This window comes from Chelonoidis abingdonii, chromosome 11 (assembly GCF_003597395.2).
Source record: "Chelonoidis abingdonii isolate Lonesome George chromosome 11, CheloAbing_2.0, whole genome shotgun sequence".
Lineage (NCBI taxonomy): Eukaryota > Metazoa > Chordata > Testudines > Testudinidae > Chelonoidis > Chelonoidis abingdonii.
This window is the reverse complement of record NC_133779.1, coordinates 43,681,331-43,708,640: the sequence shown is the minus strand read 5'-3', so window position 1 is coordinate 43,708,640 and position 27,310 is coordinate 43,681,331. Positions and strand designations below refer to the sequence as shown.

At 40.9% G+C, this 27,310-nt stretch overlaps 2 protein-coding genes and 1 long non-coding RNA gene across 6 annotated transcripts in view; 2 read left to right on the top strand and 1 right to left on the bottom strand.

Annotated features, from left to right (window-relative positions):
• The window catches only part of TPM4 (tropomyosin 4), a 37,172-nt gene extending 29,836 nt beyond the window's left edge, over positions 1 to 7,336 (top strand). Inside the window, exons 9-10 of one of the 3 annotated variants that reach the window (XR_004373347.2) lie at positions 6,430 to 6,746; positions 7,038 to 7,336. Coding sequence is in view for 2 of the 3 variants with exons in the window: in XM_032777538.2 (XP_032633429.1) it covers positions 193 to 275 (83 nt within the window). In the remaining variant the exon portion in view is untranslated. The other 2 variants (XM_032777539.2, XM_032777538.2) reach the window with 2 other exon arrangements.
• LOC142047522 (uncharacterized) overlaps positions 1 to 9,041 on the bottom strand; it is a 35,396-nt gene extending 26,355 nt beyond the window's left edge. Inside the window, exons 1-2 of one of the 2 annotated variants that reach the window (XR_012656828.1) lie at positions 7,347 to 9,041; positions 6,286 to 6,346 (exon numbers count right to left, since the gene is read on the bottom strand). This is a non-coding gene — a long non-coding RNA (uncharacterized LOC142047522). Of the gene's footprint in view, positions 1 to 2,664; positions 6,347 to 7,346 lie in introns of those variants that run through there. The other variant, XR_012656827.1, reaches the window with a different exon arrangement.
• Positions 9,042 to 10,580: 1,539 nt separating this feature from the next.
• Positions 10,581 to 24,809, top strand: RAB8A (RAB8A, member RAS oncogene family). The gene is made up of 8 exons (XM_032777536.2): positions 10,581 to 10,748; positions 12,219 to 12,279; positions 15,469 to 15,529; positions 17,025 to 17,102; positions 18,752 to 18,841; positions 21,070 to 21,135; positions 21,867 to 21,917; positions 23,173 to 24,809. The coding sequence occupies exons 1-8, from the start codon at positions 10,625 to 10,627 to the stop codon at positions 23,263 to 23,265; spliced, it is 624 nt and encodes a 207-aa protein (XP_032633427.1). The 5' UTR covers positions 10,581 to 10,624; the 3' UTR covers positions 23,266 to 24,809.
• The last annotated feature ends 2,501 nt before the right edge of the window (positions 24,810 to 27,310 follow it).

Below are 27,310 nucleotides of genomic sequence, written 5' to 3'. Positions count from 1 at the left end.
TTTGGCAGTTAGTATATGTGCATAGCTTCTGCCTTATATTTGAATGTTTTCTTCTCATCTTTATTTTCCACCGTTTATCCTCACTTGCTGCATTCCAACTGTTCTCCATGTTCTCTACCATGCATCTCTTGCTGTGGACTGTTACACTACATTTCTTGTTGAACATCTTGCCTTGGGCCCTTGGACCTGTAGATGAGCTGTATGCTCAGAAGCTGAAGTACAAAGCTATCAGTGAGGAGCTTGACCACGCTCTCAATGATATGACCTCTTTGTAAATGCATTTCCTCTTTTGGCTTTGCCTTGGTGCACTAAGATTCTGCCTTTAATACCAGTCTCTGAGTAATTCCTAGTACTAGTCTTTCAATCTTTTTCTGTAAAAACTGAATTAAATAAAAACAAGCTACCTTGATACCTGTACATTCTCTGCTTTTTTTCTTTTCCATGATTAATGACATAACTAATGTCCTTCTTTTAATTGGTTCTTTTATAACATGTCTGGTCAGATTTTAGCAGAGCCCTGTAATTCTCACTAGGATACTTTTAGGAGAATTAGTTTCATTGTACTCAGATTGCTTCTTTAAAAACCAAAACCTATCCAGTTGTTAGTTAAAATGTAAGTGACGGGTCACATAACAAAACTGGAAGAAAGTTCAAATAAAGTGGCATGCAGACAAAATAAAAAAAATAATATAAATCCCACCTGTAGCACTCATATTACTTCAGTGGTTATTTATTTCCTGGACAGCAGTGACTATAATGAACGCGCAAACACTCAACCTGAGGCAGCAAAAACAGATCCAGAGATACACTTGCTGTGCTGTTGATGCCCCTTTGTGTGCTGCGTCAAAATAAAACCACTCACAACATGTAAACTGATGAATGCTGTCATAACTAGTATCTTAAATCAACTACTCCTTGAACAGAAGGATTTTAGCCAGTTTGTTCCTGTCCAAGCAAATTTGAATCTGATTACAACTTTGAGAGACATTAAATCAAAAGCTTAATTACAATCTGAATATAACATCCATTGTCTGATATTCATTTAATAATGTCCAGTCATTTATAGATATTTCTATTGATACTTGCATGTTGATTAAGGACAATGTTATGTGGATTCTAAACTGTCTGGAGGATCCCTAAATAACTATTATAAATAACAGTGTCCTGTGAAAAACTACAGGGATCTGTTAGGTCTGATCTTATTCATTGCATTCATAGGAGTTGCAGACACCAGTGAAAGGGAGAAATAATCCAAAGGAATTTAAAGAAATACCTGTTAACAGCAAGCTAATGCCTCTAATCAGAAAAATCCAAATACTCTTCAATTTTCAGCTGTGTCCATATGACACCATGGGAGATAGGTAACAATCCTTCTGCGTACAACACTTTAGTAACCACACCTGGAATATTTTGTTTAGTTCTGTACACTTCATTAAATTGACAAATGGGAGGGACTTCAGCAAGGAAGCTCAGAAAAGATAACTAGAATGGCCAGGAGGTTGAAAAGTAAACTATAAAGAAGTTGAACTATGCATAGTTAGAGCTCTGAATCTAAACGACAATGGCCACAGTAGAAGATGGAGATAAGTCTACAGAGTGTGTAAACAGGGGATGGAGTGTAAAAATGGGATGAAGAACTATTAGCATACTAAAAAGGGATTAAATTGAGAAATTGAAATTGAGAAGGGTTTTATCTTGAGTAAGGAACTGTGCCAAATTGAATCTAGTAACTCGAAAAATTCAGCGTATTAGAACACTCTTGTTAAGACTTTAAATGTGCATAACTTGGATTTCTGTTTCAAGAAAAGAAACAAACATTCAGCATATATGTATGACCTTGAATCTGACTCTGCTGGTTTGGCCAAATGCATAGTTCCTATTTTAGATTTGAAGCTAAAAATAAACAAACAGTGCTTTTCTGTAAGACAACTAGCATTTTTGAACTATTACGGTATTTTGTGCTATAGTTGAAAAATAATTATAAATTCTACTCTCTTTTCCTGCATGAAGTCTTTATGCCTGATGTCAACAAATAGAGGAAGAAAGAATTATTCAAATATATTAGGAAAACTATCATGAATAAAAAAATTAATGCAATATTGTAGTTGAGTTTTGAAAAGCACAATAGTCAGGAAAGCCTTAGAGTTCCTCATGCAAATATAACTCAACCCCCTCACACTTTGTAGATGCTTAAATTTCACACATTGAAATGAGCAACCTGGCCCTAACTTGAGCTGCAGACCATCCCTGGTCATCCAGTCCCAGCTTTTGGCAGTCAGTCAACCTGATTGGCAGAAGCTGGGATTGGATGACCAGGGATGGATCATTCAATAATTGCCCTGGTTTGTTCGCTCCCTCTGAAGCATCTGGCAGTGGCCATCATCAGAGAAAGGATACAGGGCTAAGTGAACTATTGATCTAACCCAGTATGGCCATTCTTATTTCTAACTCATACTTGAAACTAAAAGCAACAGAAGTTTATACCTTGGACTGACATTGAAATCGAACTAGGAGAGACCTGTGGAAAGTTTCTAGGCGATGATAAAAGGGGTAAAAAACAAGGGTGATGTCATGATAGGGGTCTACTACAGACCATCTAATCAGGAACAAGAGATGGATGAGGCTTTTAAAAAAAAAAAAAAAAAAAAACCACAACACACACACAAAAAACTAACAAAATCATCCAAAACACAGGACTTGGTGGTTATGGGGGACTTCAACTATCCAGAGATCTGCTGGGAAAAGAACACAGCAGGGCAAAGATTATCCAACAAGTTCCTGGAATGCACTAGAGACAATTTTTTATTTCAGAAGGTGGAAAAAACTACTAGGTCAGGCTGCTCTAGATTTTATTTTGCAAAATAGGAAGGAACTGGTTAAGAATATAGAAGTGGAAGGCAGCTTGGGTGAAAGTGATCATGAAATGACTGAGTTCAAGATTCTAAGAAATGGTAGGAGGGAAATCAGCACAATAAAGATAATGGATTTCAAAAAGGCAGACTTTAGCAAACTCCCTGAGTTTGCAGGTAAGATCCTATGGGAAGCAAGGCTAAGAGAAAAAACATTTCAAGAGAGTTGGCAGTTTTTCCAAGAGACATTCTTAAGAGCACAAGAGCAAACTATTCCAATGCGTAGGAAGATAGGAAGTATAACAAGAGAGAGAGAGAGAGAGAGAGACACACACACACACACACACCCTGGCTTAACCAAGAGATCTTCAATAATCTGAAACAAAAAAGAGTCCTACAAAAAGTGGAAATTAGGTCAAATTACAAAGGATGAATATAAACAAATAACACAAGTATGTAGAGAAAAAATTAGAAAGGCCAAGGCACAAAATGAGATTAAATTAGCTAGAGACAAGAAAACATTCTACAAATATATTAAAAGCAAGAGGAAGGCCAAGGACAGGGTAGTCTTGTTATGTGGTATATCTTGAATTTAGTAATGCTTCTGATACTGTCTTGCGTGACTTTCTCATAAACAAACTAGGGAAGTACAGCCTAGATGGAGCTACTATAAGGTGGGTGCATAATTGATTGGAAAACCATTCCCAGAGAGTAGTTATCAGTGGTTCACAGTCAAGCTAGAAGGGCATATTAAATGGGGGCCCTCAGGGATCAATTCTGGATCTGGTTCTGTTTAATATTTTCATCAATGATTAGATAATAGCATAAAGTACGATGATTTAGATAACAGCATAAAGTTTTCAGACGATATCAAGCTGGGACGGGTTGCAAGTGCTTTGGAGAACAGGATTAAAATTAAAAATGATCTGGACAAACTGGAGAAATGGTCTGAAGTAAATAGGATGAAATTCAATAAGGACAAATGCAAAGTATTCCATTTAGGAAGCAACAATCAGTTGCACACATACCAAATGGGAAATGACTGCCTAGGAAAGAATACTGTGAAAAGAGATCTAGGGGTCATAGTGGAACACAAGCTAAATACCAGTCAACACTGTTGCACACACACACAAAAAAGCAAACATGTATTAGCAGGTGTGTTGTAAGCAAGACACAAGAAGTAATTCTTCTGCTCTACTCTGCGCTGATTAGGCCTCAACTGAAATATTGTGTCCCATTCTGGGAACCACATTTCAGGAAACATGTGGACAAATTGGAGAAAGTCCAGAGAAGAACAAAAATTATTAAAATTCTAGAAAACATGACCCATGAGGGAACTAAACAAAACCAATGTTTTCAGTCTGCAGAAGAGAAGACTGAGTGGGAACACAAGTACATAAAAGGTTATTACAATGAAGAGGGAGGAAAATTGTTCTCATTAACCTCTGAAAATAGGACAAGAAGCAACGGGCTTAAATTGCAGCAAAGGCGGTTTAGGATGGACATTAGAAAAGCTTCTTAACTCTCACAGTAGTTAAGCACTGGAATAAATTACCTAAGGAGGCTGTAGAATCTCTGTCATTGGAGATTTTTAAGAGTAGGCTAGACAAACACCTGTCAGGGATGGTCTAGATAATACTTAGTCCTGCCTTGAGTGCAGGGGACTGGACTAGAAGACCTCTCGAGGCCCCTTCCAGTCCTACGATTCTATGATTAGGCCCTCTGCTTCTCAGTGTCTAATTGTAACTGCCTGGTTTGGAACCTTTAGAACCCAATCAGAACTCTGAAAGAACTGTTTTATAAATAAATAATAAATTAGAAAGGGAATCTCTAGCATTATATATGTGTGATCCATACTCCATTTTTCTTTTGCTGTCCTTTTGTAATTGGTGCAATCAAATACATCAATGCTTGTGATGGCTCTCCCACTAGTACCAATCCCATGAGTGATATTGGGAAATATATGTCAATGGAAGCAGTTGCGATTTTTGTCAGTTCTACATCTAGTGCTAACAATACCTCTAAGGAGTGGTTTACATGGGGGACAATCAGGAAAGGTGAATCAACTAAAGTCATGCAGTCAATGTGTATAACTTATTATGTTTACCTCCGTCTCCAGGTAGATGTTTTAATTCAAGAGCAATGTAACCTTAGGAGGACTAAGTTACAGGAAATGTAGACCGCTTTAGTCCTGAATGAAAGCATCCACAGGGATTAAATGTACATTATGTGCAGTGACTTCACACCTTTAGCTGACTCTCTCTGCCAGGCCATTTATCAAAATTAAGGCATGTAATTTAGTGTTTAGGAGGAGGAGGGGTGTTTCACACTAACTGATGGTTTTTTAGTTAAAATGCCTATTGTCCACATGATACAATTCTTCTTTCTATTTAAATGTCCAGTTTTTTACTAAGACAACATAGGTGGATTAAGTTAACTAAGGAATCAGATAGTGCAAAAGGTGGATTTGTGTGGATGCATCTATTTCACATTGACTTGGCAGTCGTCTCACTGTTATCTCATACTGTACTGCATGATGCCAGCCTGATCTGTCTGTTTACCTGTGCATTTTCTACTGTTATTGCATCTTGATCAGATTTTTGCTGTGAGGCCACCACCAAATCTCATTTGTCATGTGTCTGCATTGTCATCTCTTTTGGCACTGTCCAATGTTGACCAGGACTCTAAGTCGGAGAAGGAAGGAAGCTCCTCTGAAAGCCAAGATCACTTCCTCACACAAAAGTCTGAGGCAGAGTTAAATGACCATGCAGCTCCTGAATGCCAGGTGGACATCCAGTCTGATAGACCTGGGGAGGGGACTTCTGCGAGTTAATATAGCACCAGATTTACTAACTGTATAGAAGGGTTGAATAATTTTTTGTTGTGGATGCCTGCTAGACGCTGCCTTTGTGGGCAGATGGGATCTAGGAGCCTCTCTGGGCCTGCTAGCTTGGAAATACCCCCCGGGATTTTAAACAGCATCTGCACTGGGGAAGCTTAGTTCCATGACTGTTTGGTGCCCATAGATATTAATAGCCCATTGGGCCTCCCCCCCTCCCTATACCAAGATGGTCTCCTTTCCCATTCCAGATTCCTCAGTCACTATGCCCTAGCCCTCCCCCTAGTCAAGTAGCATTTAAATAAAGGAACACTATAATGTAACCATGTTCACTGAAACACTAGATGCAGTAAAAATAAGGCAATAAAAACAAAAAAAAAAGACATTGGTTTACCATTTGTGCAATGCCCTGAGATTTCAGCTGTCTTAGCATTTTATGAGATACATTTCCCCAAAGTGGGACAGAACAGAGATAAGGCAAGTCAGCCTTCCAGTTATGTTGACCCTGTAAGTTCTGAACAACCACTGCAGAACTCTTCATTTTGCACTGCATTTGGTGCATGTTGGAGACGCAATAAAGCTGAATTAAAGGCAAACAAAAACATCTTATCATCTTCAGAGTCACTCCAGACTGGCAAAAGACTACGGAAATGGCATTCTAAAAGAGAGGAAAAAGCAACATTTTATCATTGGTGACATGAAAACTGGAATTAGTACAATAACTACTTGTTCTGTTTTCAGTTCCCCTAGCTCTTGCACCTGAAGCCATGTGACCCTAACAGACTGGACTATTATCTACTGCGGATCACGTGGCCAATCTCCAGGGCAAGAAAAGAAATATAAAGCAGGAAATGTGGGGTGAACTGCAGCCAGAGTCCAGAACAAGACCAAGAAGACAGAGGACAGGAGAGGAGTTTTCATTGCAGAGAAGGAGGCCAGAGAAATCACTAGAAGACCATTGAGATGATGACGCAAACTCTAGGAAACCTCTAGGATTGCAAAACCAGGTCCTTGAACTGATGACAAAGCAGTTTTGCTGGAGACCCTTAGAGTGCCATGTTCCCACCCAACACTACAGTCACATCCCAGACATATCCTGCAGCCTGTGGACAAAATGCTTCCTGAGAGCAGCACCTGCACGTCCCAGAATTCCATCAGCACTTTCCTCCACACACCACATCCCAGGAGAGTGAAAACACTGAATTTTGGGAACCCACCTTCATCCCCACAACTACAAACAATGGCTTCTGCTCTCACCATTCCACATATGAAGGGAAAGAGCACCCAGAAATCCTGTACAATCATGTTTACTCTGCACTTACAGGCAGGCTGTCCATGTATCTGCAGAGTTTAAAAATGAGCATTTTTTCAAAACTCAACATATTTTATTGAGCTTAAATTTGCACTGTATTATTGTTTGTTACCAGGGTTACAAATTGGGACAGACTTATTAAATTTCTTTTTTTTTTTTCCATTATTTCATGTTTGTTAAAGTTTTGCTTGACAAAAGCTCAAGGTTTAATAAAATTTTTCAAACCTCAAACACAAGATCAACTTTTAGCAAACTGTCACACTATGCAACTACAAAAGACCAAATCCACACTCTCAAAACAATGAACCCTGGCCACATAGTGTGATTAAAATATTTCAGTTCCTACCTTCAATTTAGAAGCACAAAGCACCCTTAACCCTGGTGACTGGCTGCAGTTTGAAGAGGGAAAGCCTCTCTGGCTGTTCGCTTTGCTTTGACAGTCTTTGCACCTCTGACTCCCCCCACACCACTGAGGCTATCTCCCTTCTTTCTGAAAAATACAGTATGCAGTTATTACATGAAGCAGATATTGCTCTGCAGCCTCCATCTTAATTATTAGACAGCACCAACTTTATTTCAGCCTTCCAAACATATACTCCACTGTCATTCTGCAGGTACTCAGGTATAGTTTAACAGGTTCTTTCTCCTGCCCAGGTGCCTAATAAAAGCCTTTATAAACCAGGTAAGCTGGGTTTCTCAGAATGAGAGGGGGAAATCACAAAACCATCATTATCCATAGTGGTCTTGGAAGCAAAAGTTCAATTTTTCATAAAGGAAAAGAGGCGTGAGTTTCTAAAGATTCTAGCACCAGGGACCTTTCCAGATCACACCACATTAATACTGGTGAACCAACCACTATGATCAACGAGACCTTGGAATACCCTGGAGAAATAGCCCTTTCTGTTTATAAACACAGAGGCCTTGTGGAGAGGTTAAGGAATAGACACATAGATCCCATCAACAGCCCCAATACAATTCAGGCAACTTAAGTGTCCAAACTGATAAACTCCTGCACATGGCCAAATATTATTACTCAGTGCTTCAACACCTCCTTCACAGAAGCACATGCGTGCATGACAACAGCCCAACAGTCGACCTGACCTACCAACACCAAATTGCTTAGCTACTGATGAGGAGCAATCAGAGTGGGTGAGCTTCCAGATGGCAATAACCATGCTTCTCCATGGGGAGAAAAGCTTTCATGTTGCTGTGAAGATCTCTAGGTAGATGGCCTGAACTTCTTTTGCAGATGCTTGTCACCCCAGGCCTGCATCACTATCCTTTCCCACCAGTCACTATTAGTCTTTGCAGATCAGAAATAGCACTGCATTGAGCTGCTCCAGGAAGAGTTCATTCACAAGTAGCTACTCAGTTTCCTTTTCCTTCACCCAAACTGCTCAGCAGTATGGTGGCTTGCCTACAAAGCAAAAGACATCCAGCAGTGTGATCTCAAACACATGCACAACAGCCTCTGTGACTGTCAGGCCTACAGCATGCAGCACAGATCCCTAGCCCAGTCTGAAAATGGAACAGGCTCACAAAAGCCAGATGAATCATGAGATAAACCAGGGGATGAATCATGGGAATTTGCAAGTTTGAGCCAAATTCCCAGAATTCCAATGGCTTCCTACAGATATCCCACATTCCCACCGTGACACATGAGAAAAGTCTCACACTGCACAGAACCTAACAAAGCACCATAGGATACTTGTCTAGAATACAGAGCACTTAATCTGAAAAAGTCAGTAAGGCTGTACTCATTTGGAGGGAAATAGGTGAGAGCTGGCTGTGTGGACACGATTCTTTTGGAACAGTTATTCTGCAATATTAGTGCACATAAACATAATTTACAAAAACCTCCCAGTATAAACACGACCTTAGAATCAGTAAGATGCCAAGACAACGCATTTTAAAGAACAAAATCTCTATTATTTTCCCAGCAAAAGCGAGAATGAAAAGGACTTGCTGCACATGGAAATAGAAAATTAAAGCTTTAGCAGTAATCATAGGCGGTGAGTTATATGGGCTCGAGGTGCCCGGGCTCCAGAAATATTCAGGGCCGGGTGCCCTGCTCCAGCAATATTTGGAGATGGGTCTCTCTCCCAGCCCTGCCTGGATCGGGCCCCAGCCCCCGTAGGTCTCTCCCCGCCGCGTCCCTGCCTGGAGCGGGTCCCGACCTCCACCTTCCACCCCTCCCCCACGTCCCTGCCTGCTCGCAGATTGGCTCCCGGCAGAACTACTGTCTGCTGCCTCAGGGTCCTAGCACCTGCCATCCGCTAATGCCAAGGCAGGCTGCCCTTACCCTGCTCTTCTGCCTTAGCCCTGAGCCTCTCCAACGCCCCAAACCCTCATCCTCAGCCCCAACCCTCATCCCTCTGCCCCAGCCAGAGCCCTCATCCCCCTGCACCCTAATCCTCTGCCCCAGCCAGAGCCCTCATCCCCCCACACCCTGAGCCTCTGCCCCAGCCAGAGCCCTCATCCCCCCACACCCTGAGCCTCTGCCCCAGCTCTCAGCCCCCTCGCATCATGAACCCCTCATTCTCAGCCCCAACCCTCATTCCCCTGCAGCCTGATCCTCTGCCCCAGCATGCACCACCTCCCCCTTCCTACACCCCCACCCCGCCAAGCCTGCACCCAAACTCTGTCCCAAAGCCTGCACCCCTCACCCCCTCCTGCACACCCACTCCCTGCCCCAGCCCGGAGCCTGCACCCAGCACCCAAACTCCTTCCCAAAGCCTGCACCCCTCCTGCCCCCTAATCCCCAGCTCAGGACCTGCACCGCAGACCTCCCTCCTGAAACCCCGCCCAGAGCCTTAGGCAGGCGGAGGCGGAGTTTGAGGGGGCGGGTTCTGGGCACCACCAAAATTTCTACAAACTTGCCTCCCATGGCAGTAACGTCAGGCCATTTTCAGTCCGTGATCTCACTGAGTTGGGACTGGTCCTGCTTGGAGCAGGGGGCTGGACTAGAGACCTCCCGAGGTCCCTTCCTACCCTGGTAGTCTATGATCCCTCATCCTGAAGGTTTGGCAGCGGCTGCCAGTGTGAAGCGCCCATTTTCTAAACACTGCCCGTGGCCCTGCCTGTCCCCGACACACGCGGACGGTAACAGCGCAAGGACTCAGGAATCGGTTAACCGCAGTCGTGCGTTTCTTTCAAGGTGACCAACGACACTCGATTAAACCCGTTTCGCTGCCAAACTCCTACCGGGGCCGCGCGCTGGCCGCGGGAGCCGCCGCTCTCCTCAGAGGGAGCGCTGGCTTGTAAAACCTGGTCTCAGCTCACCTGGCCCCGGGGCGGGGAGGGGGGGTACATGGGGCCCAAGACCATGAAGCTCACCAAGCTATTCTCGCTCTGGCCAGCGCCTCGCCCTACTACCGATACCGCCAGCGAAGGACAGCAGCCAACCAATCAGGGAGCAGGTTACACACTCGGCAAGGCGCCCTACCAATGGGGCTTTAGCTTTGTGCTCTTCCTGCTCGGGAGCGGCAGGGCGGGAAGTGAGGTGACGCATGCCTCAGATAGCCAATAAGAGCATGAATCGGGTGTGAGGGGCAGTTGTCTCATCCTGTGAGGCTGCGCGAGAGGCGGGAACTTCCTGAGGGGCGGGGCCCAGCCCGGTGGAACATGGCGAAGACCTACGATTATCTCTTCAAGCTGCTGCTGATCGGGGACTCGGGCGTGGGTAAGACCTGTGCGCTCTTCCGCTTCTCCGAGGATGCGTTCAATGCCACCTTCATCTCCACCATCGGTGAGCGCTGCCCCCTCAGCCGTGCCGGGCGAGCGAGACGCGGGGGGGGTGTTGCTAGGGGAGGGCGGCCCGTGTGGCTGTGGGATAAGGGGGGCCGCGGACAGGGGCCCTGGTGTTCGGGTCTGGTGAACGCAGCCTATGCGTGGCGTGCGCGCGCGCGCTTACGGATACAGACACCGATAGAGCCCGAGCTGCCGTGCGGGGTCGGGCACGGGGCCGTGCGACGTCAGGAGTGGGATGTAAATGAAATCGAAATAGGGCACGCTCAGTCCGCAGTAAGTCTCCACGCTGATTTGCTCCGAAATAACTGCCAACTCCAACCCGGTCTACACTACACTACGCACTTTTGCTGGTGTTGGTTAAGGACATGCGGTTTGTTTGCAACATTTACACTACCAAAAATCCCTGCTGTAGGCGAATATATACCAGGATAAAAGTGCTTTTTCCAATGTAGCTTATTGTGGTTGGAGAACTGGTATAAACTACACCAATAAAAGTATTTTCCTGCCAATATAAGCTGTGTCTGCAGTAGGAGGGTTTGCTGGTATAGATGTACCAGAAAATTTATTCTAATGTAGACTATGCCTTAGTTATTTCAGTTCCAGTTTGTGTGCAGACAGGTACTTAACTAGGTAGTGTACTTTTGTACTTATATTTTCTTTTTGCATAGCAGTTGAGGTTTCATTCACAGTAAATGGGGGGTGGGGAGTAATGTTACATCTGTAGAATTACATATGGAATTAACAAACAGGGTTGTCCTGAAATCTGACTTATTTTTAGTCATACTAAAATAAGACTATTTTAAAGTGTTAATTTTTATTATAGATACCAGTTTTTGACATATTGCCTTAGTAAGAAAAGACTATGCTACAGCTAAAACAAATTCTCTCTAATAGTCTATTAGAATGAGGAAATAGAAGTCTAATAGATTGTAATTAGACAAAACTTCCAGCAACTTCCATTATGTGTGCCATAATGTTCTGTTGACCTTGATACAGCTTTTCTGAAGTTATATTGAACTGTACATTCTGGTTCAGCTGTAGCTACAGTAGGTTATGCTTTGGATGTGACTGTACTTAAAGGATTTTTATTTGTGTGGTGTAACAGTGTTACAATTTCCCTGCTGGTTTACAATAGATCTGCTTTCAACAGAGGCCTTATGAATGTCTTTGTTCAGAATGAGCTAAATGTTGTTAAGAACTGTATGTATATATATCTCCTTGCTATGTGTTCCATTCTGTGTGTCCGATGAAGTGGGCTGTAGCCCACGGAAGCTTATGCTTAAATAAATTTGTTAGTCTCTAAGGTGCCACAAGTATTCCTGTTCTTTTTATGGACATTCAGAAATCACTTTGCACCTAATCTATTAACTAAATGGAATAGGTGCCTTTGTTTTGGAAAGTTAAAGGGGGAAAAAGTGTTAACTTGGTCTTTACTGGAAATCTTAATTAATGTAGGTTTTTTCCCTAGGTATTGACTTTAAGATTAGAACCATAGAGCTAGATGGCAAGAGAATTAAACTGCAGATATGGTAAGCATTTTTCTTTTAAAGCTATATGAATTAAGATGAAATGTTTAGCTCATGCCAAGTATCTCTCTTTGCTTCACAATTTGCGTACTGAGTGGTGATATTATGAATAGGATTTTTGCCCTAATTCTGCTCTTGGGGAGATTATAGTAGCCGAGTTTATTGAAGATGGGGTTTATGGAAAATAGATCCTGTCAAACTAAGTTGATATCTTTTTCTATGAGATTACAAGTTTGGTAGATGAAGGTAATAAAGTTGATTTAATAGACTTCTGTAAAGCTGTTTTGATTTAGTACCACATGAGATTTGTATTTAAAAAAAAAAAACCTAGAACAATATGAAATTTAACATGGCATCCATTAAATGGATTTAAAAACTAGCTAAGTGATAGGTCTTGAAAATGTAATTGTAAATGGGTAAATCGTTGAGCGAGTGTGTTTCCACTGGAAGCAATGGAGTCTTGCATGGATAACACTAGAACTAGGGGTCAGCAAATGAAATTAATAGGCAGCAGGTTTAAAATAAACAAAAGGAAGTGTTTCTTCACACTACACAGTCAGTCTGTGTAACTGTTTGCCAGAGAATGTTGTGAAGACCAGAATTAACAGGGTTCAAAAAAGAACTAGATAAGTTCATAGAGGATAAGTGCATCAGTGGCTGTTAGCCAGAATGGGCAGGGATGCAAAACCATGCGCTGAAGTGTCCCCAGCTTCTGTTTGCCAGAAGCTGGGAACGCGCAACAGAGAACGGATCACTTGATGATTACCTGTTCTGTTCATTCTCTCGGAAGCACCTGGCATTGGCCACTGTCAGGACAGGATACAGGGTTAGATGGACCATTGATCTGACCCAGCATGGCTGTTCTTATGGATCAATTCTTGGCCCTATGCTATTTAACATTTTTTATTAGTGACCCAAAGAAAAACATAAACACTGAAAGATTTTAGGTGACACAAAAAGTGAGGGAGTGATGAATAATGAATCAGAGATGCCTGGTAAACTGAATGCAAGCAAACAATATGCATTTTAATATGGCTACATGTAAATATGTACATCTAAGAACAAAAAATATGGGCCAGACTCTATCTAGGGAAGCACTGACTCGGAAAAAGTTTCAGGGGTTGTGGTGAATAATCATCTGAACACTAGGAGCTTGTGTGATGCTGTGGCCAAAAGAGCTAATGCGATCTTGGGATGGATATGCAGAGGAATCATAGAGATCAGAAGGGACCGCAAGGGTCATCTAGTCCAAGCCCCTGCCAAGATGCATGGTTTGTTGGGTCTAAATCATCCAAGACAGAAGGCTATCCACCCTCCTTTGGAAAACCTCCCGTGAAGAAGCTTCCACAATTTCCTGAAGCAGTTTGTTCCGTTGTCTTACTGTTCTTACAGTTAGGAAGTTTTTCCTGCAATTTAATCTAAATCTGCTATGCCAGTGGTCCCCAACCTTTCTGTTGCAATAGCATATTCATGTTTCCAGAAGAGTGTGGACGACCAGTTGCCAAGAACCAACGTCATCGAGAAGCATCGCCGATGAAATGCTGCCAAGAAGCAGTGGCATTTTGACAGTGATGCTTCTTGGCGTTGCTGCCTCTTGGTGGCATTTCGGCAGCTGGTTGTCCGACGGCTGCACTCCTCGGCGGCAGGTTGTCCGGCGGAAATGCTCCCTTGTCAATAGGCAGGCGTCATGGTACCTGCGGGCACCGCATTGGGGACCACTGTGCTATGCTGGTATTTGAACCCATTGCCTCTTGTCCTGGCCTCTGTGATAAAAGAAAACAATTTTTCCATCCTTTTATGACAGCCTTTCAGGTATCTGAAGACAGCTATCAGATCCCCCACCTTAATCTCTTCCAAACTAAACATACCCAGGTCATTCAGTCTTTGCTCATATGGCCTGCATTTCATCCCTTTAATCAACTTTGTTGCTTGCCTCTGGATGCTTTCCAGTTTCTCTACCTCCTTTCTATACATTGATGACCAGAATTGGACACAGTACTCAAGGTGAGGCCTAACCAACACCAAGTAGAGCAGTACTATGACCTTCTGTGACTTGCATGCTATGCCTCTGTTACTGCAGCCTAAAATTGTATTTGCTTTTTCTGCAGTAGCATCACATTGCTGACTCACGTTGAGGTTGTGATCCATCACAACTCCCAGATCCTTCGCAGCCGTGCTGCAGTCAAGCCAGTTTCCCCCCCATTCTGTATTTGTGTGTGTGTTTTTTTTTTCTTCCCAAAGTGTAGCACCTTGCATTTGTTTTTTGAATGTCATTTTATTGTCTATAACCCAGTTCCCCAATTTATTAAGATCCCTCTAAATTTTTGCTCTATCCTCCAAAGTATTGCCAACTTCCCCTAGCTTTGTGTCATCCACAAACTTGATCAATATGTTCTCTGTCCCTACATTCAGGTCATTAATAAAGATGTTAAACAGCATCAGACCCTGAAGAGATCCTTGTGGAACCCCACTTGGGACCTTTCTCCAATCCAAGATCATTTAATTAATCCAGGAATCTCAAGTAGGAGTAGAGAGGTTATTTTATCTCTGTCTTTGGCACTGGTGCAACTGCTGCTGGAATACTGTGTTCAGTTCTGGTGCCAACAATTCAAGAAGGATGTTAATAAATGGAGAGTTCAGAGACCAGCCATGAGAGTGATTAAAAAATTAGAAAACTTGCCTTTTTAGTGATCAGTCTATTTAGCTTAACAAAAAGAAGGTTAAGGGGTGACTTGATTACAGTCTAAAAGCATCTTTATGGGGAACAAATGTTTAATAATTGGCTCTTCAATATTGCAGAGAAAGGTATAACACAATCCAGTGGCTGGAAGCTGAAACTAGACAAAATCAGACTGGAAATAAGCTATACGTTAATTAATTAACTATTGGAACAATTTACCAAGGATTGTAGTGGAGTCTCCATCACTGATAATTTTTAAATCAAGATTGGATATTTTTCCAAAAAATGTGCTCAAGGAATTATTTTGTGAAAGTTCCCTGGCCTGTATAATTCAGGAGGTCAGACTAGATCATAATGGTTCCTGCTGGTCTTGGAATCTGTGAAGATAAAGCTGTAGATTTGGTGTGTTTAAAGAATGTCCCTGTAAAGTTTACTCTCTCTCTAGTGACCTTAATTTCAGAATGTGTTCAAGTGGTTTGCATGTACTAATTGGATTTGCTTAATTATTTTAGGGACACAGCTGGGCAGGAACGGTTTAGAACAATCACAACGGCATATTACAGAGGAGCAATGGTAGGCATGATGTAGCTGAATTTTTTTTCTTTTAAATCTATTTATAATTTGCAGAAAGTGAAACCATTCAAGTTTTACTATGAAGCATAAGCATTTATAACTGTAACGAGCTTCAGAACTTGAACTCCGCATGGTGAAGTATTTGATAAGACCAGTGTTCCCATCTCTATGTTCAAATTATGCTGCAGCAGCAACCACTGGTGTGGGAGTCCCACAAAGTCAGACTTCCGGTGTAGGGTGACCAGACAGCAAGTGTGAAAAATTGGGATGGGGGTGAGGAGTAATAGGAGCCTATATAAGAAAAAGACCCCAAAATCAAGAGTGTCCCTATAAAATCGGGACATGTGGTCACCCTATTCCAGTGTGACCTGCATGTGTATGTTGGTGGCAGATAAATAACGTGTGGCTTGCTAGGACATAGGTGTGATGGAGTAGGGACTGTCTGTGTGGGGAACGGGAAAGCAGGGGATGTCTTTAGGTGAGGGACAGGTGCTCAGCCTGTAACCCGAGCCCGGCAGGGGGGCGAGGGGAGCACCTGGGCGGAGGAGAAGGGGACAAAGGATTCGGCCGGTGGGAGAAAAGGCAGGACAGTTTGGGTTTGGGGCTGTGGGGCGGAATTCAGGGTATCCTAGCTGGGATCCAAGCACCCTGAAGAGTGACCAGAGCAGGGGCTGCACTAGAGTAATCAGGAACCTGCTAGAACCCAATTAAGGCAGACAGGCTGATTAGAACACCTGCAGCCAATCAAGGCAGGCTAATCAGGGCACCTGGGTTTAAAAAGGAGCTCACTCCAGTCAGGGAGGGAGGAGCCAGAGGAGAGGAAGTGTGTGTGAGGAGCTGGGAGCAAGAGGCGCAAGGAGCTGAGAGTGAGAGGGTGTGCTGCTGGAGGACTAAGGAGTACAAGCGTTATCAGACACCAGGAGGAAGGTCCTGTGGTGAGGATAAAGAAGGTGTTTGGAGGAGGCCATGGGGAAGTAGCCCAGGGAGTTGTAGCTGTCATGCAGCTGTTACAGGAGGCACTATACAGCTGCAATCCACAGGGCCCTGGGCTGGAACCCGGAGTAGAGGGCGGGCCCAGGTTCCCTCTAAACCTCCCAACTCCTGATCAGACACAGGAGGAGTTGATCCAGACTGTGTGGAAGATCACTGAGGTGAGCAAATCTGCCAATAAGCGCAGGACCCACCAAGATAGAGGAGGAACTTTGTCACAGTGTGTCTGTTTGTTTTTTTTGGGCGGCGGGGAGGCAGGGGCTTGTTGGTGTGTGTGTGTGTGTGTGTGTGTGTGTGTGTATATATATATATATATATATATATATATGTATATATATATATATTTTTTATTTTTTTTATTTTTTATTTTTTTTTAATTCTAGCCTTTCAGAATTCATTTTTCTTTCTGTCTTGAACATGTCTGTAATCTTTACAGAAACAATTGTTAGTTGAAATTAAGTTGCCATGTCTTTTTTTGTTTTGTTTGGGTTTTTTTAATCTTCAGGGCATCATGTTGGTATATGACATAACCAATGAGAAATCTTTTGAAAACATTCGGAATTGGGTCAGGAATATTGAAGAGGTAACTTGCCATTTTATTTACAGAAATCTTTCATATTAAATATACTGTCACTATGTAAACTTTAGAAAAGTAGTTAAAATGGTTCAGAGCTGTGAAAAATGTCACTAAGTTGTGTATGTTAAAATATTTTTATTTATTTATTGTGGAGTGATTTGGAGAGAGGGTGTTCGTCTGAAGCTCCAAATTGATAATATCTTCTGGAATTTATTAGTCAGTAGTAATTCAATATGCCCTTATATAAGAGCAGACTACATGAACTGGAGTCTTTCCTGCAATTAAGAAATCCAACAGTTGACTGATTCTACCCTGACAGCATTCTAATTATTTCTAAACAGAGCACTTTCTGGGCATTGAGTGGCACCAGTATATTGCAGGCATGAGGTATTGTCCTAGTTGGAGCTGTAAATTCCTGGAAGATGTTTAGCCTAGAAGTTGTCAATGCTTTCAGCACAACACCTAGTTCATCTTGTTGGTGGCATTTTGCATTTATTGAGTACTGCTAGAGTTAACTCAGTACTTAGTCAGAATTCAGAAATCATTTGTTAATCTTACAATGTGTGGTTATGAAACTTTTCTCTAGGATCACCCAAAACTATGTAAAATAACAAAATCCTAGGTCTCTGACAGGGCTTTGGAGCTATGCTCCGGCCCCACTTCAGTTCCAGGCAAAAACCTGCAACTCCACTGCTCCGGAGCTGCTCCGCTCTCCAGCTCTGGGCTCCGCTCCAAAGCCCTGGTCTCTCAACTTTATGGACCTAGAAAAAACACAGAAGGATAGAGAGAAGTGATTGTGATAGAGACTTAAATGTGTATATTTCATGATGTGAAGTAAAAAATGTTGTAGAACTTGTACAGCTCAGTTATCACGTTACTTTGTCCTACAATTACCATTAAACCTGTTTTCACTTGACTCTCATTGTCATAAAAAAGAAAAGTTTCCTAGTCAGCTGAGCTGATTCCTTTATATTTTTCCTTCACTGGGAGCATGCCTAGAAAGGGTGAGGTGGCATGGCCTCTTGGGCCAAAAGCGATTTGTTAGCCCCTGCGTGGGGTTGATACACCCTGTCATATAGGTACACGAGACAAGATATAGAAAGCACCATAATTACTTTAGATGAGTGTGAAGCAATAGTCTGGATAACTTTCTCTAAGACTAACGGTGAACTGAAAGTTATGTATCTTACCTGCTTCTAATTAAAAAGCCAATTTCCTTTTTTTGGAAGGAGGGGAGGATAGGTATAAGTGGCACTCTGGGCATCTGACGTGCAGTGACATTTTTGCTGTTCATCAAATACATCGTACCAGTTCTTTACATACGTGTGTGTGTGTGTAGAGAGGGAGTGCACCTATTAATAACATTGCAGTTCAGAAATGGCAGCAGTGGATTTTATGGTATGAGAAACTAACTTTTCCTGTAATTATTGTGAATTCACTGCCTTAGTTACACTATAAGTCTGTAGCTTTTGGGGGATGAATTGAAGAGAAGAGTATAAGGTAAGTTGTATGTTCCTGGCATGCTGTCAGAACTCAGTGCAGAGTATAATGATCTCTTGTAAGAGAGAATACATATTAAAAGGAAATGTCTTGAATACAAAGCCAACAAATGTTCTGCAAATAATTTTTTATCTTTGTGCCCATTTTCATCTTAGCACGCATCTCCAGATGTCGAAAAGATGATTCTTGGAAACAAATGTGATGTGAATGATAAAAGACAAGTTTCTAGAGAGCAAGGGGAGAAGGTGAGTGCCCCAGTTCCACTCTGTGGATAGACACTAGTCTGTTGTGATTGAATCCGATGTTCTTCTAAACCTCTTTGGTATGGACAATGACCAGTTCTGACCTCTGGCTCTCTCAGGCACAGTCTCAGTTGGAGACCTAGTGTCTGACATCCTTCTTGGGCAGTGAGAGCCACGGTCGGACCACCTTAGATGCTGGAACTGGTGCTACAGACTTCCACAGTTCCCAATTGTTTATATATATTCCTCCCAGAGTTCACCTCCCTGTGAGAGCTCTGGTTTCTTGACTCCTTCAGAGAGAACATGGCAGTGAAGCAAGGAACATAGATTTAGCACAGGAGTTTCTTAATCACAAGCACTTACACATGAGTTACAGATCTATGGAAAACAAACTCCTGAATGCAATCCCCCTAGTCTGACCTCACTGCCCCTGTGAGTTTTGGGTTTGGTATTAGTCCTTAAACCAGGCAGCTTGTCCAGCCTTCTTGGCCTGGTCATCTTGTAACTGGCAGTGTAATGGAGTCAGCTGTTTAGAAGGACCCCTTTTTAAAACAGGCTTGGGGTATGTCTACGTTACAATCACTGGGTGTGATTGCAGTTCAAAAAGACATACCTGAACTAACTTTAATCTCACTAGCTCAGATCTCAAAACAGAAACGCTGTGGCTATACAAACATCAGTGCAGACTGTAGAAACCCACCTGAAATCTTAGCCCGCACTGAAGCTTGTGCTGCCACAGCTTGACTGTTCGAGGACCCAGGCTAGCTGCAGTCTGCTCAAGCTGCGGTTACACCCAGCAATTACAGTCTACACATACTCTAAGTCCCTCTTGTTGCCCATGTGTTTCCCCTGGGGAAATTCCAGGGTCCAAAGTCACTTGCACTCTTAGCAGAAAACCCATTCCAGTGGGCAAGAGTCGTTCAATGTTGAAGGCCTTTGATTGCTCTGTCACAGGTTTTCAGACAATTTGTCCACTCCCTGTCCAGCCTCTGCTATGAAATGGATACTCTAATCCACTGTTTACAATGCTAAATGACATTCAGAAAACTGAATTCATTAATTTGATATAGACATATCCCCCAAATTCTCACAGTGAGAACAGCATTGTATTGTGTATCATTGATCTTTATTGCAAGAGATAAAATTTTAACAATTCTGGAATGCTTCAGGAAACTTATCAGCTGGTGTGTGTTTCATTTAGGAGTACAGGTAGTAAATGTGAACATAGAATAACTCTGTCAATGTGTGCAGTATTGCATGTAGACTGAAAATTAGTCATTTTTTTTCAAAAGCAAAGAGTTATCATCCTTTCTCTAAAATGTTCCCAATGTGGCACATTAAGCTGTGTATCCTAGAAGTCTTATTGCTTATATTCATTTATTTTTAATTAGACTTTTAAATCCAAAAATGCACCTATCCATGTTTCCTAGACACCTTTTTGACCCATTTAATGTATTTTTAAATTATACTGTAAGAACATAACACATATTCTCTTCCTTTTTGAAATTCCCCTCCACCCTTCCATATTTTCAAATATATGAGAGGGAGGAGATAATCCTATATAAGGAAGTCTTATTCCCCAACCATTGGGACAAAAGTTTCTAGCTGTGTAATGACAAGCTTTTTGAACAAAAGGAGGAAAATTTACATACTCGGGAAGTCCTGCTTTTCCCTGAAGGCCAGTGGAATGGGGCACATTGACACCTAAAGCTGGAAGAGACAATCCTGCTAATTCCTCATAAATGGCAGTAGAGGTCCATAAAGGTACAGGGAGCCACCAGAGCAGAACAGCTTGCAGGCACTTAGTTTTATAATGTGTAAGAAACTTCATTCTCATCATCACCTATTTTTGCTGGTTTTTTGTTCTAATTTGTGTTTCTTATGGAAAAATATCAAATCTCACCTGTCATCTTTGTGTAGGTATCTTGTCGGGATTGTCATGAGTGCTTTGAAAAAATATGCATATTTCTAGCTTAAATACAATGCTTTTAACTTTCTTTTTAAACAAGACTGCAAGTTAAATCAGTGTAATATAACTAGGATACTAAAAAAAACAATTTGGGTAAAGAGAAATATTTTTTTTTTACTTTTAAAAGATTCTGTAGTATCTGAATTTCAATTTAATGCTGCCACTTTGCAAAGTTCTCTGTTCATTACCATGGCAGGTTATGCACAGTGAGAATGAATTCATATTCAGGGCTTATATCTAATATAAGAATTTTTTCTTCCAGCTAGCTATTGGTTTTGGAATTAAATTCATGGAGACCAGTGCAAAAGCGAATATTAACATAGAGAATGTGAGTATTGAAATTTTTTTTTCTCCTAGTGCAGGCTATTTTATTTAGATTTGTACATAAAAGCAATAGGAGCATCTATCTATTTTGACTACATGCTATTAAAGCCTATCAGTTATCAGCAATGGGTTTTTAGCTAACTTAGAGTGTCTCATGGAAGTATTTTACAAAGAGCACATTCTACTATGTAAATTAAGTTAAAATAATTTTGTACAATTTTATCTGTATTTACTATGATTCTCAGCTAATTAAGAACACTTCTTCTGTCCATCCTGATGAGTGGTTTTGGTATGAACCTCTCTATGCTGGGCCAATGTGAATCTGTGTGAAATCTCTTACTGTGCCCTCCAAAGGTGCCACGATTGGGTGTCTCTGGCATCCTGCTGCAGATTCTTTAGCTTCTGATGGATTGACTTGAGCTGGTGTATTCTTTCATGTAGTAATCTGCACTAAGTCAGTTTGTAGTAACTTTCAGTGACTCTTGCACATCAAACCAAAGTTCTGTGGATCAATATTGGTGGTCCTGGAGAGAGACTTTCTCTATGAAATTAAGAGTTCGTTTTTAAACTGTTAAAGGTTTCCAAATGGTAGGTCACAAAAATATTCTTGACTGAAAGGTTGACATTCACCAGTACTTCTTGGTTTTGGAGTTAAGAAAGCAGCTTTTATTAAATAAACTTCCACATGTGTTTTATTAGCTACCTATACAAGTTTTAAATACGCTCTTTCTTTAGGCATTTTTCACCCTTGCGAGAGATATCAAAGCAAAAATGGACAAGAAATTGGTGAGTAACTGTTACTGAGTCCAAGCCACTTGTAGTGTGTTGTTTTTTTGTTTTTTTTAATCCCACTACAGTATTAAATTGACTAGAATATTTGTTTTTGTTTTTTGTGGCCTATTCCACACTGGGGATGGCAGACATTTTCTGTCAGTCCTCCAATCAAATCTCTGGGTGCTTTTTGAATACAAACAGATGGCTAATTCCTATAGCATAAAGTCATAACTGAGATAGGTTTTTAAATAGAGATGCTCTAAAGTTGCTAATAAATCCTATATTGCTTTACTGAAATTGTGGTGGGAGCTATAGCAAAGAAATTAATCAATGAAATTCCTCACTCTGCGGCCTTGTTTACACTATAGGGGGAGATCGATCTAAGTTATGCAACTTCAGCTACGTAAATAATGTAGCTTAAGTCGACATACATAGATCTATTTACGATGGGGTCCACACTATGCTATGTCGACGGAAGATGCTCTCCTGTCGACTCCCCTTGTGCTTCTCAGGTGGAGTACAGGAGTCGACAGGAGAGTGATCTGCAGTCAATATAGCAGGTCTCCACTCGACCCACTAAATCAACCGCCGATGTGTCGATTTGCCACATGTTGATCCCGTGGTAAGTATAGACAAATCCTTATGTTCTGACTGAATCATAGAAATTAGAAATGGGTGGAGGCCGATCCAGTTGTTCTATACTGGACCCAGTGTTCTCCAATATATTATCGTGTAACCAGTTCTAGTTATGGGACTAGCTTCTGGGATTTTTATCACCAAATCATGTTTTACCTGGTGCATTTCTAAAAATTTCCTTCATGCAGCAGATGAGACTGCATAAATTTTGGTCCTATTTATTAAACAAGCTTTACAAAGAAGCATTGTGTGACTTTTACTGAAACAAATGTCTATATAGGTTTGGGTTTTTTTATAACAACCACCATGTGACATAGAAGTGGGTGCAGATGTAACCATTGTATTTGGGTCTTGCTGATGACTCGGATGTCTTAACGAGACCAATATAAAAGTTGTGGATGCTTTCACCTCAATAGGCATTTGAATCCAGTAGGCGCATAAAGAATATGTACAGTCCATGTTTGGCTGAGCCCAGTTTAGCAGAATTCATTTTTTGATTTTGAGGGAAGTGCTGGGTGTTTTGTTTTTTGACCTGCTATAGAGCATTTTGAATCCAGCTCAAACATAAAGTAAACTTGCAGTCACGCTAGTTATATAAATAAATAATCTTTTAAATTCTTTGCATCTTTAGGAAGGCAATAGCCCACAAGACAGCAACCAGGGAGTCAAAATCACACCAGACCAGCAAAAGAAAAACAGCTTTTTCCGATGTGTTCTTCTGTGAGGGACACTGCCTTAACCTGAGCATCTGCTCAATTAAACTGGACTGTGCCTGTTCTGAGTGAGATTTCCTCTGTGTGTGGATTTAACACTTTCAATATGTCGTGTCACACTGTGGCCATCAGAATAAGATTAAGAAATTGTTTATTTTAATAACTGTCTGACTCTTCAATTTTGGAGATGAAATTTTTTAAATATTTTTCTGTCACACCTTCCGCTTGGCATATGCATTGTCTAGAGAAGGGATACAGATCAAAAGTGACCTCCAATAGCACCTTTACTGACAAGCTTCACTCTCTGGGTGGGGGTTTATATCTAATGTGTCTAAAGTAGAAAAATTAAGTTTAAATGACTTTACACTGAAATGCCAACATTAATAAACTAATGGTATGTGTACATGATACCTGCATCTAAATGTCTATAGATACATAGAGCACAATCACTTCAAAACAACAAAATGCACTTATTTTAAACACTTATAGCTTTCGAATGGTGGGTAGAAGCTTTCTGCATATCTATCCTTTCGGCTATCACAGGAAAAAATCACATTTGTCTGCACGTCACTAGTTCAGTTCCACCGTTCTAGACAACCAACCAGTAAAACTGAAATGAAACACAATGCCTCATCAGAAAGAAAATATCTATTTTTTAGAGAACCAAAGTGTGCTGTAAATATAATAAATCCTTCATATGAGAAGTTTTGAGGAAGAAACTTTATTTTCCACGTTAGGGAAGACCATCCATAATATATTTGTCGATTTATCAAGGCATCTTTTAAATTGTGTCGGAGATAATTTTATTCTATACTCTTGTGCAAATGATCTGTTTTCTAATCTGTTATCTATAGTTATAGGCCATGGTTCAAATATGTAGACCACCTTATTCAAAGGTAATGACGTAGCTGAATAACACTGTGATGGGCCGCATAAGTTCTTTATCTCATAGTTGAGAATGACTTCAAACAAACCTTTCATGACTTAGTGGTTATTTCTAACTTGTGAAAACAAAAATGTATTGCATTGCTCCTGTATGAAGATGCACACTCCATATATTGACACTTTCTGAAAACTGGCTTTCTTTGTTTTGGCTGAGATTTCTCTTGCTCCCATGCCATGATTGCTTAAGATTTAAAGTGGCAGTGAACTGTTTTAACTATGTATGGCAATGCAAACGATGAGGTACAGGAAAATTGTGGTGACCCTTAAAGAAAATATACTTCTGTGTATGTACACTTTATACACAAAGGCACAACACATTCCAATATATAAAACTTAACAGCCAAGCAATTTTAAGCTCTTTTTATGCAGCTTTCAGGTTAATGGTTGTACGACTGATTTAGTTAACTAGATTTGAAAAGAAGCCAACAAGTATAAGCTGTTTAGAAGCTGCTCTTTCTGTCTGGTAACTGGCATAATGGTAAAAGAGCATATTTGAAGAGAATGAACGTATCATCAATGTCCTGCAACTCACTGGAATTGTTAACATGTTTTGTTTACATTGACAACTGCACTTAAGGGAAAAATAAATTAAAGCTCTGTTTAAAATTGAGTTTTTACTCCCTACCTCTGTTTCCTTGAAGTCTGCGTGAATATGTTCCAACCTCTTTTCTTGCCGTAGCTTTCACTACTGTCACTAGAATTAAAGATCAAATACATTATTATAAAGTATTTTAGTAACTAATTCTCCTGCAGGCAAATATGAGCTCAGTCTTTTGGCTCAAACTGAATACTAAACGGAAACTAAAGCTTTACTCTCTTGCACATTTACCATGTTACTTTTTTAAATAGCTTTTTTTCTATGCCTTTTGTCCAGTGTTGAATTGTGAAACTGAGCTAATTTTGTTCATTAAGCCATCTGCATGTAATATGCATTTTCCAACAAGAATCAAGTAAGGATTTTATAGTATGAGGACTTGACAAGCATGCTGAATGATAGACTTCTCTAGAGTAAAATAATTCAGTTAATCATGGCTACCTACACAAACTAAAAGGGTCCTTTGTATTTTTGCGTACAGCTAATACAGAGGTATAGAATGGACATGCAATGCTACGATGGTAGGATAAAGAAGCATTTTTTAAACGTTCTAGGTAGTCATGAGCAGGTGAGATGGTGGAACAGTGTTGACAAACAAGATTCTCTAACACACATATAAATATGTTAAAATGTTTAGTTTCTGTTTTAAAGCAGCGAATGAGGAATGTTCAGCCTCCATCCTTATACCCTGTGATAGCTGGGTGTTGCAGTCCATATTATCCTTTGGTTCGTGACTGTAAAATAGTGGGCAGTTTGATACACCATGCAGCCTACAATTACATGGTATCCCATGCTACAGAGTTATCAGGCTTGATTTGAGAGGGAGGAAAGGAGTATTTACTTCCAAACAGAGGTTGAAGGATGGAGTTGTGATCTTCACTTTTCATTTTTCTAGATCTTAATGGTTAGTACATTAGTTCTTTTTAATGTAAGTTAACTTTTTTTGTATGTGAATGTCCCATGTTTATGCAGGTGGTTGCACCTATTTATATACCTACCTTTTATAGCATCATGATTTTTCTTTACAATGATTCTATTTTACTTAATTAACAATTATATTTTTGCTCAAACTCAGGAAGCTTCATGCAGTTAACCGTAATTTGCTGTCATCACTGTACATCTAGGATATATCGTCTTGACATAAAAGTTAAATCAGTTTTAAGCAACATGAAGGCTGACATTCTAACGTAGCAAATATATATAATAGTGAATTAATGTTTACAGTTGGATACATGCTTTCCCTAAGTGCCACTAAACACTGACAATGCTATATACAACTTGTAGCACTTTCACAGATCTTAGATAAAGTCAGCATATAGCTGGACACTTTCACTAGCACATTCATAATTAAATTAGTATTCTAGAAAAAAGATTTATTTTTTTTTTTATATCAACATGGCCAGAAGAAGCAACAAAAGAACAATAGCATAGTCATTCATCGCATATGTTCAGTAGCCCAGTTTTGTTTATACATGGACGGCAAATCTAAATTTTCGGTGTATCAAGTTTTGTAAAACTTTGAAGAACTCATTAGTTACTCAAACGTATTTAACACACACACTGCAAAGCTTTAGGTGTTTTTAAAAACAACTAAAAATACAGCAGTTACTCTAACAATTGACGCGTGGCTTGCACAGAAATAAACCTACTTCTCAAGCACAAATTCAAAGACATTATCTCCATTGTCTTCATTTAATGACCATCACAAGATCTTGTGGTTGACTTGATCTTTGAGGGTGGTTGGAATATTTTCAGATTGGCCCACCCAAACAGAGGTCTCAGACTTTCAATACCCTATTTTTCAGTAATGAGAGGGTGCTTTTTAACATGTCACCTGGATGTGCACTAAATGTTTAGCAACATCAGAGCCTTATGCCAGCACCAGGCTTTCAGCCTCAGATTTATGAATCCTATGGATTATTTTAGTCTCCTTACCGCTGCTGAGAAACATTTGGTCCCTCGCTTTAGGTGGGATGTTATTAACAACTTCTGTTTGCTGTTAGGGTGTTCTTTCCTCTTTTTCTGGCTGATACGGGTGCCCAGAGGCCACCATGATTTAAAAGTGTTCTGTGGGACTTTAAACGGTTGGTACACTGAATAAGAGATTTGGCAAAGAGCTGCTTGAAATATGATCTTCATTTGTACAGGATGTTTATAGGGGGATACGGAAGAATTGACCAAGGCGTGCACACATTTGTGATCATTCCTAGACATTGCAAAGACTCATCCAAATGAATGCTGTTGGGTACTGTGCAGTCTGAGTACTGCAGGGTGACTTGCTCCATGACTAATTTTTTCAGATGATCATGGTGGGTGGGTGTGTGAATAAGGTAGATTGGCAGGCTGGTCTCTCTTCAGCCCTTGCTGCAAGAATTATATACTCCCAATAGTGTGTTGGTCAGGGGTTTAGTGAGACTTGATCACTAAGGAAAATCTAATCTCATACCAACTTCTAAAAAAACCTGTAAACGTTTTTTCTTTCAGTGTTTTTTAGAATGACCACTGTTGGCTGCTCC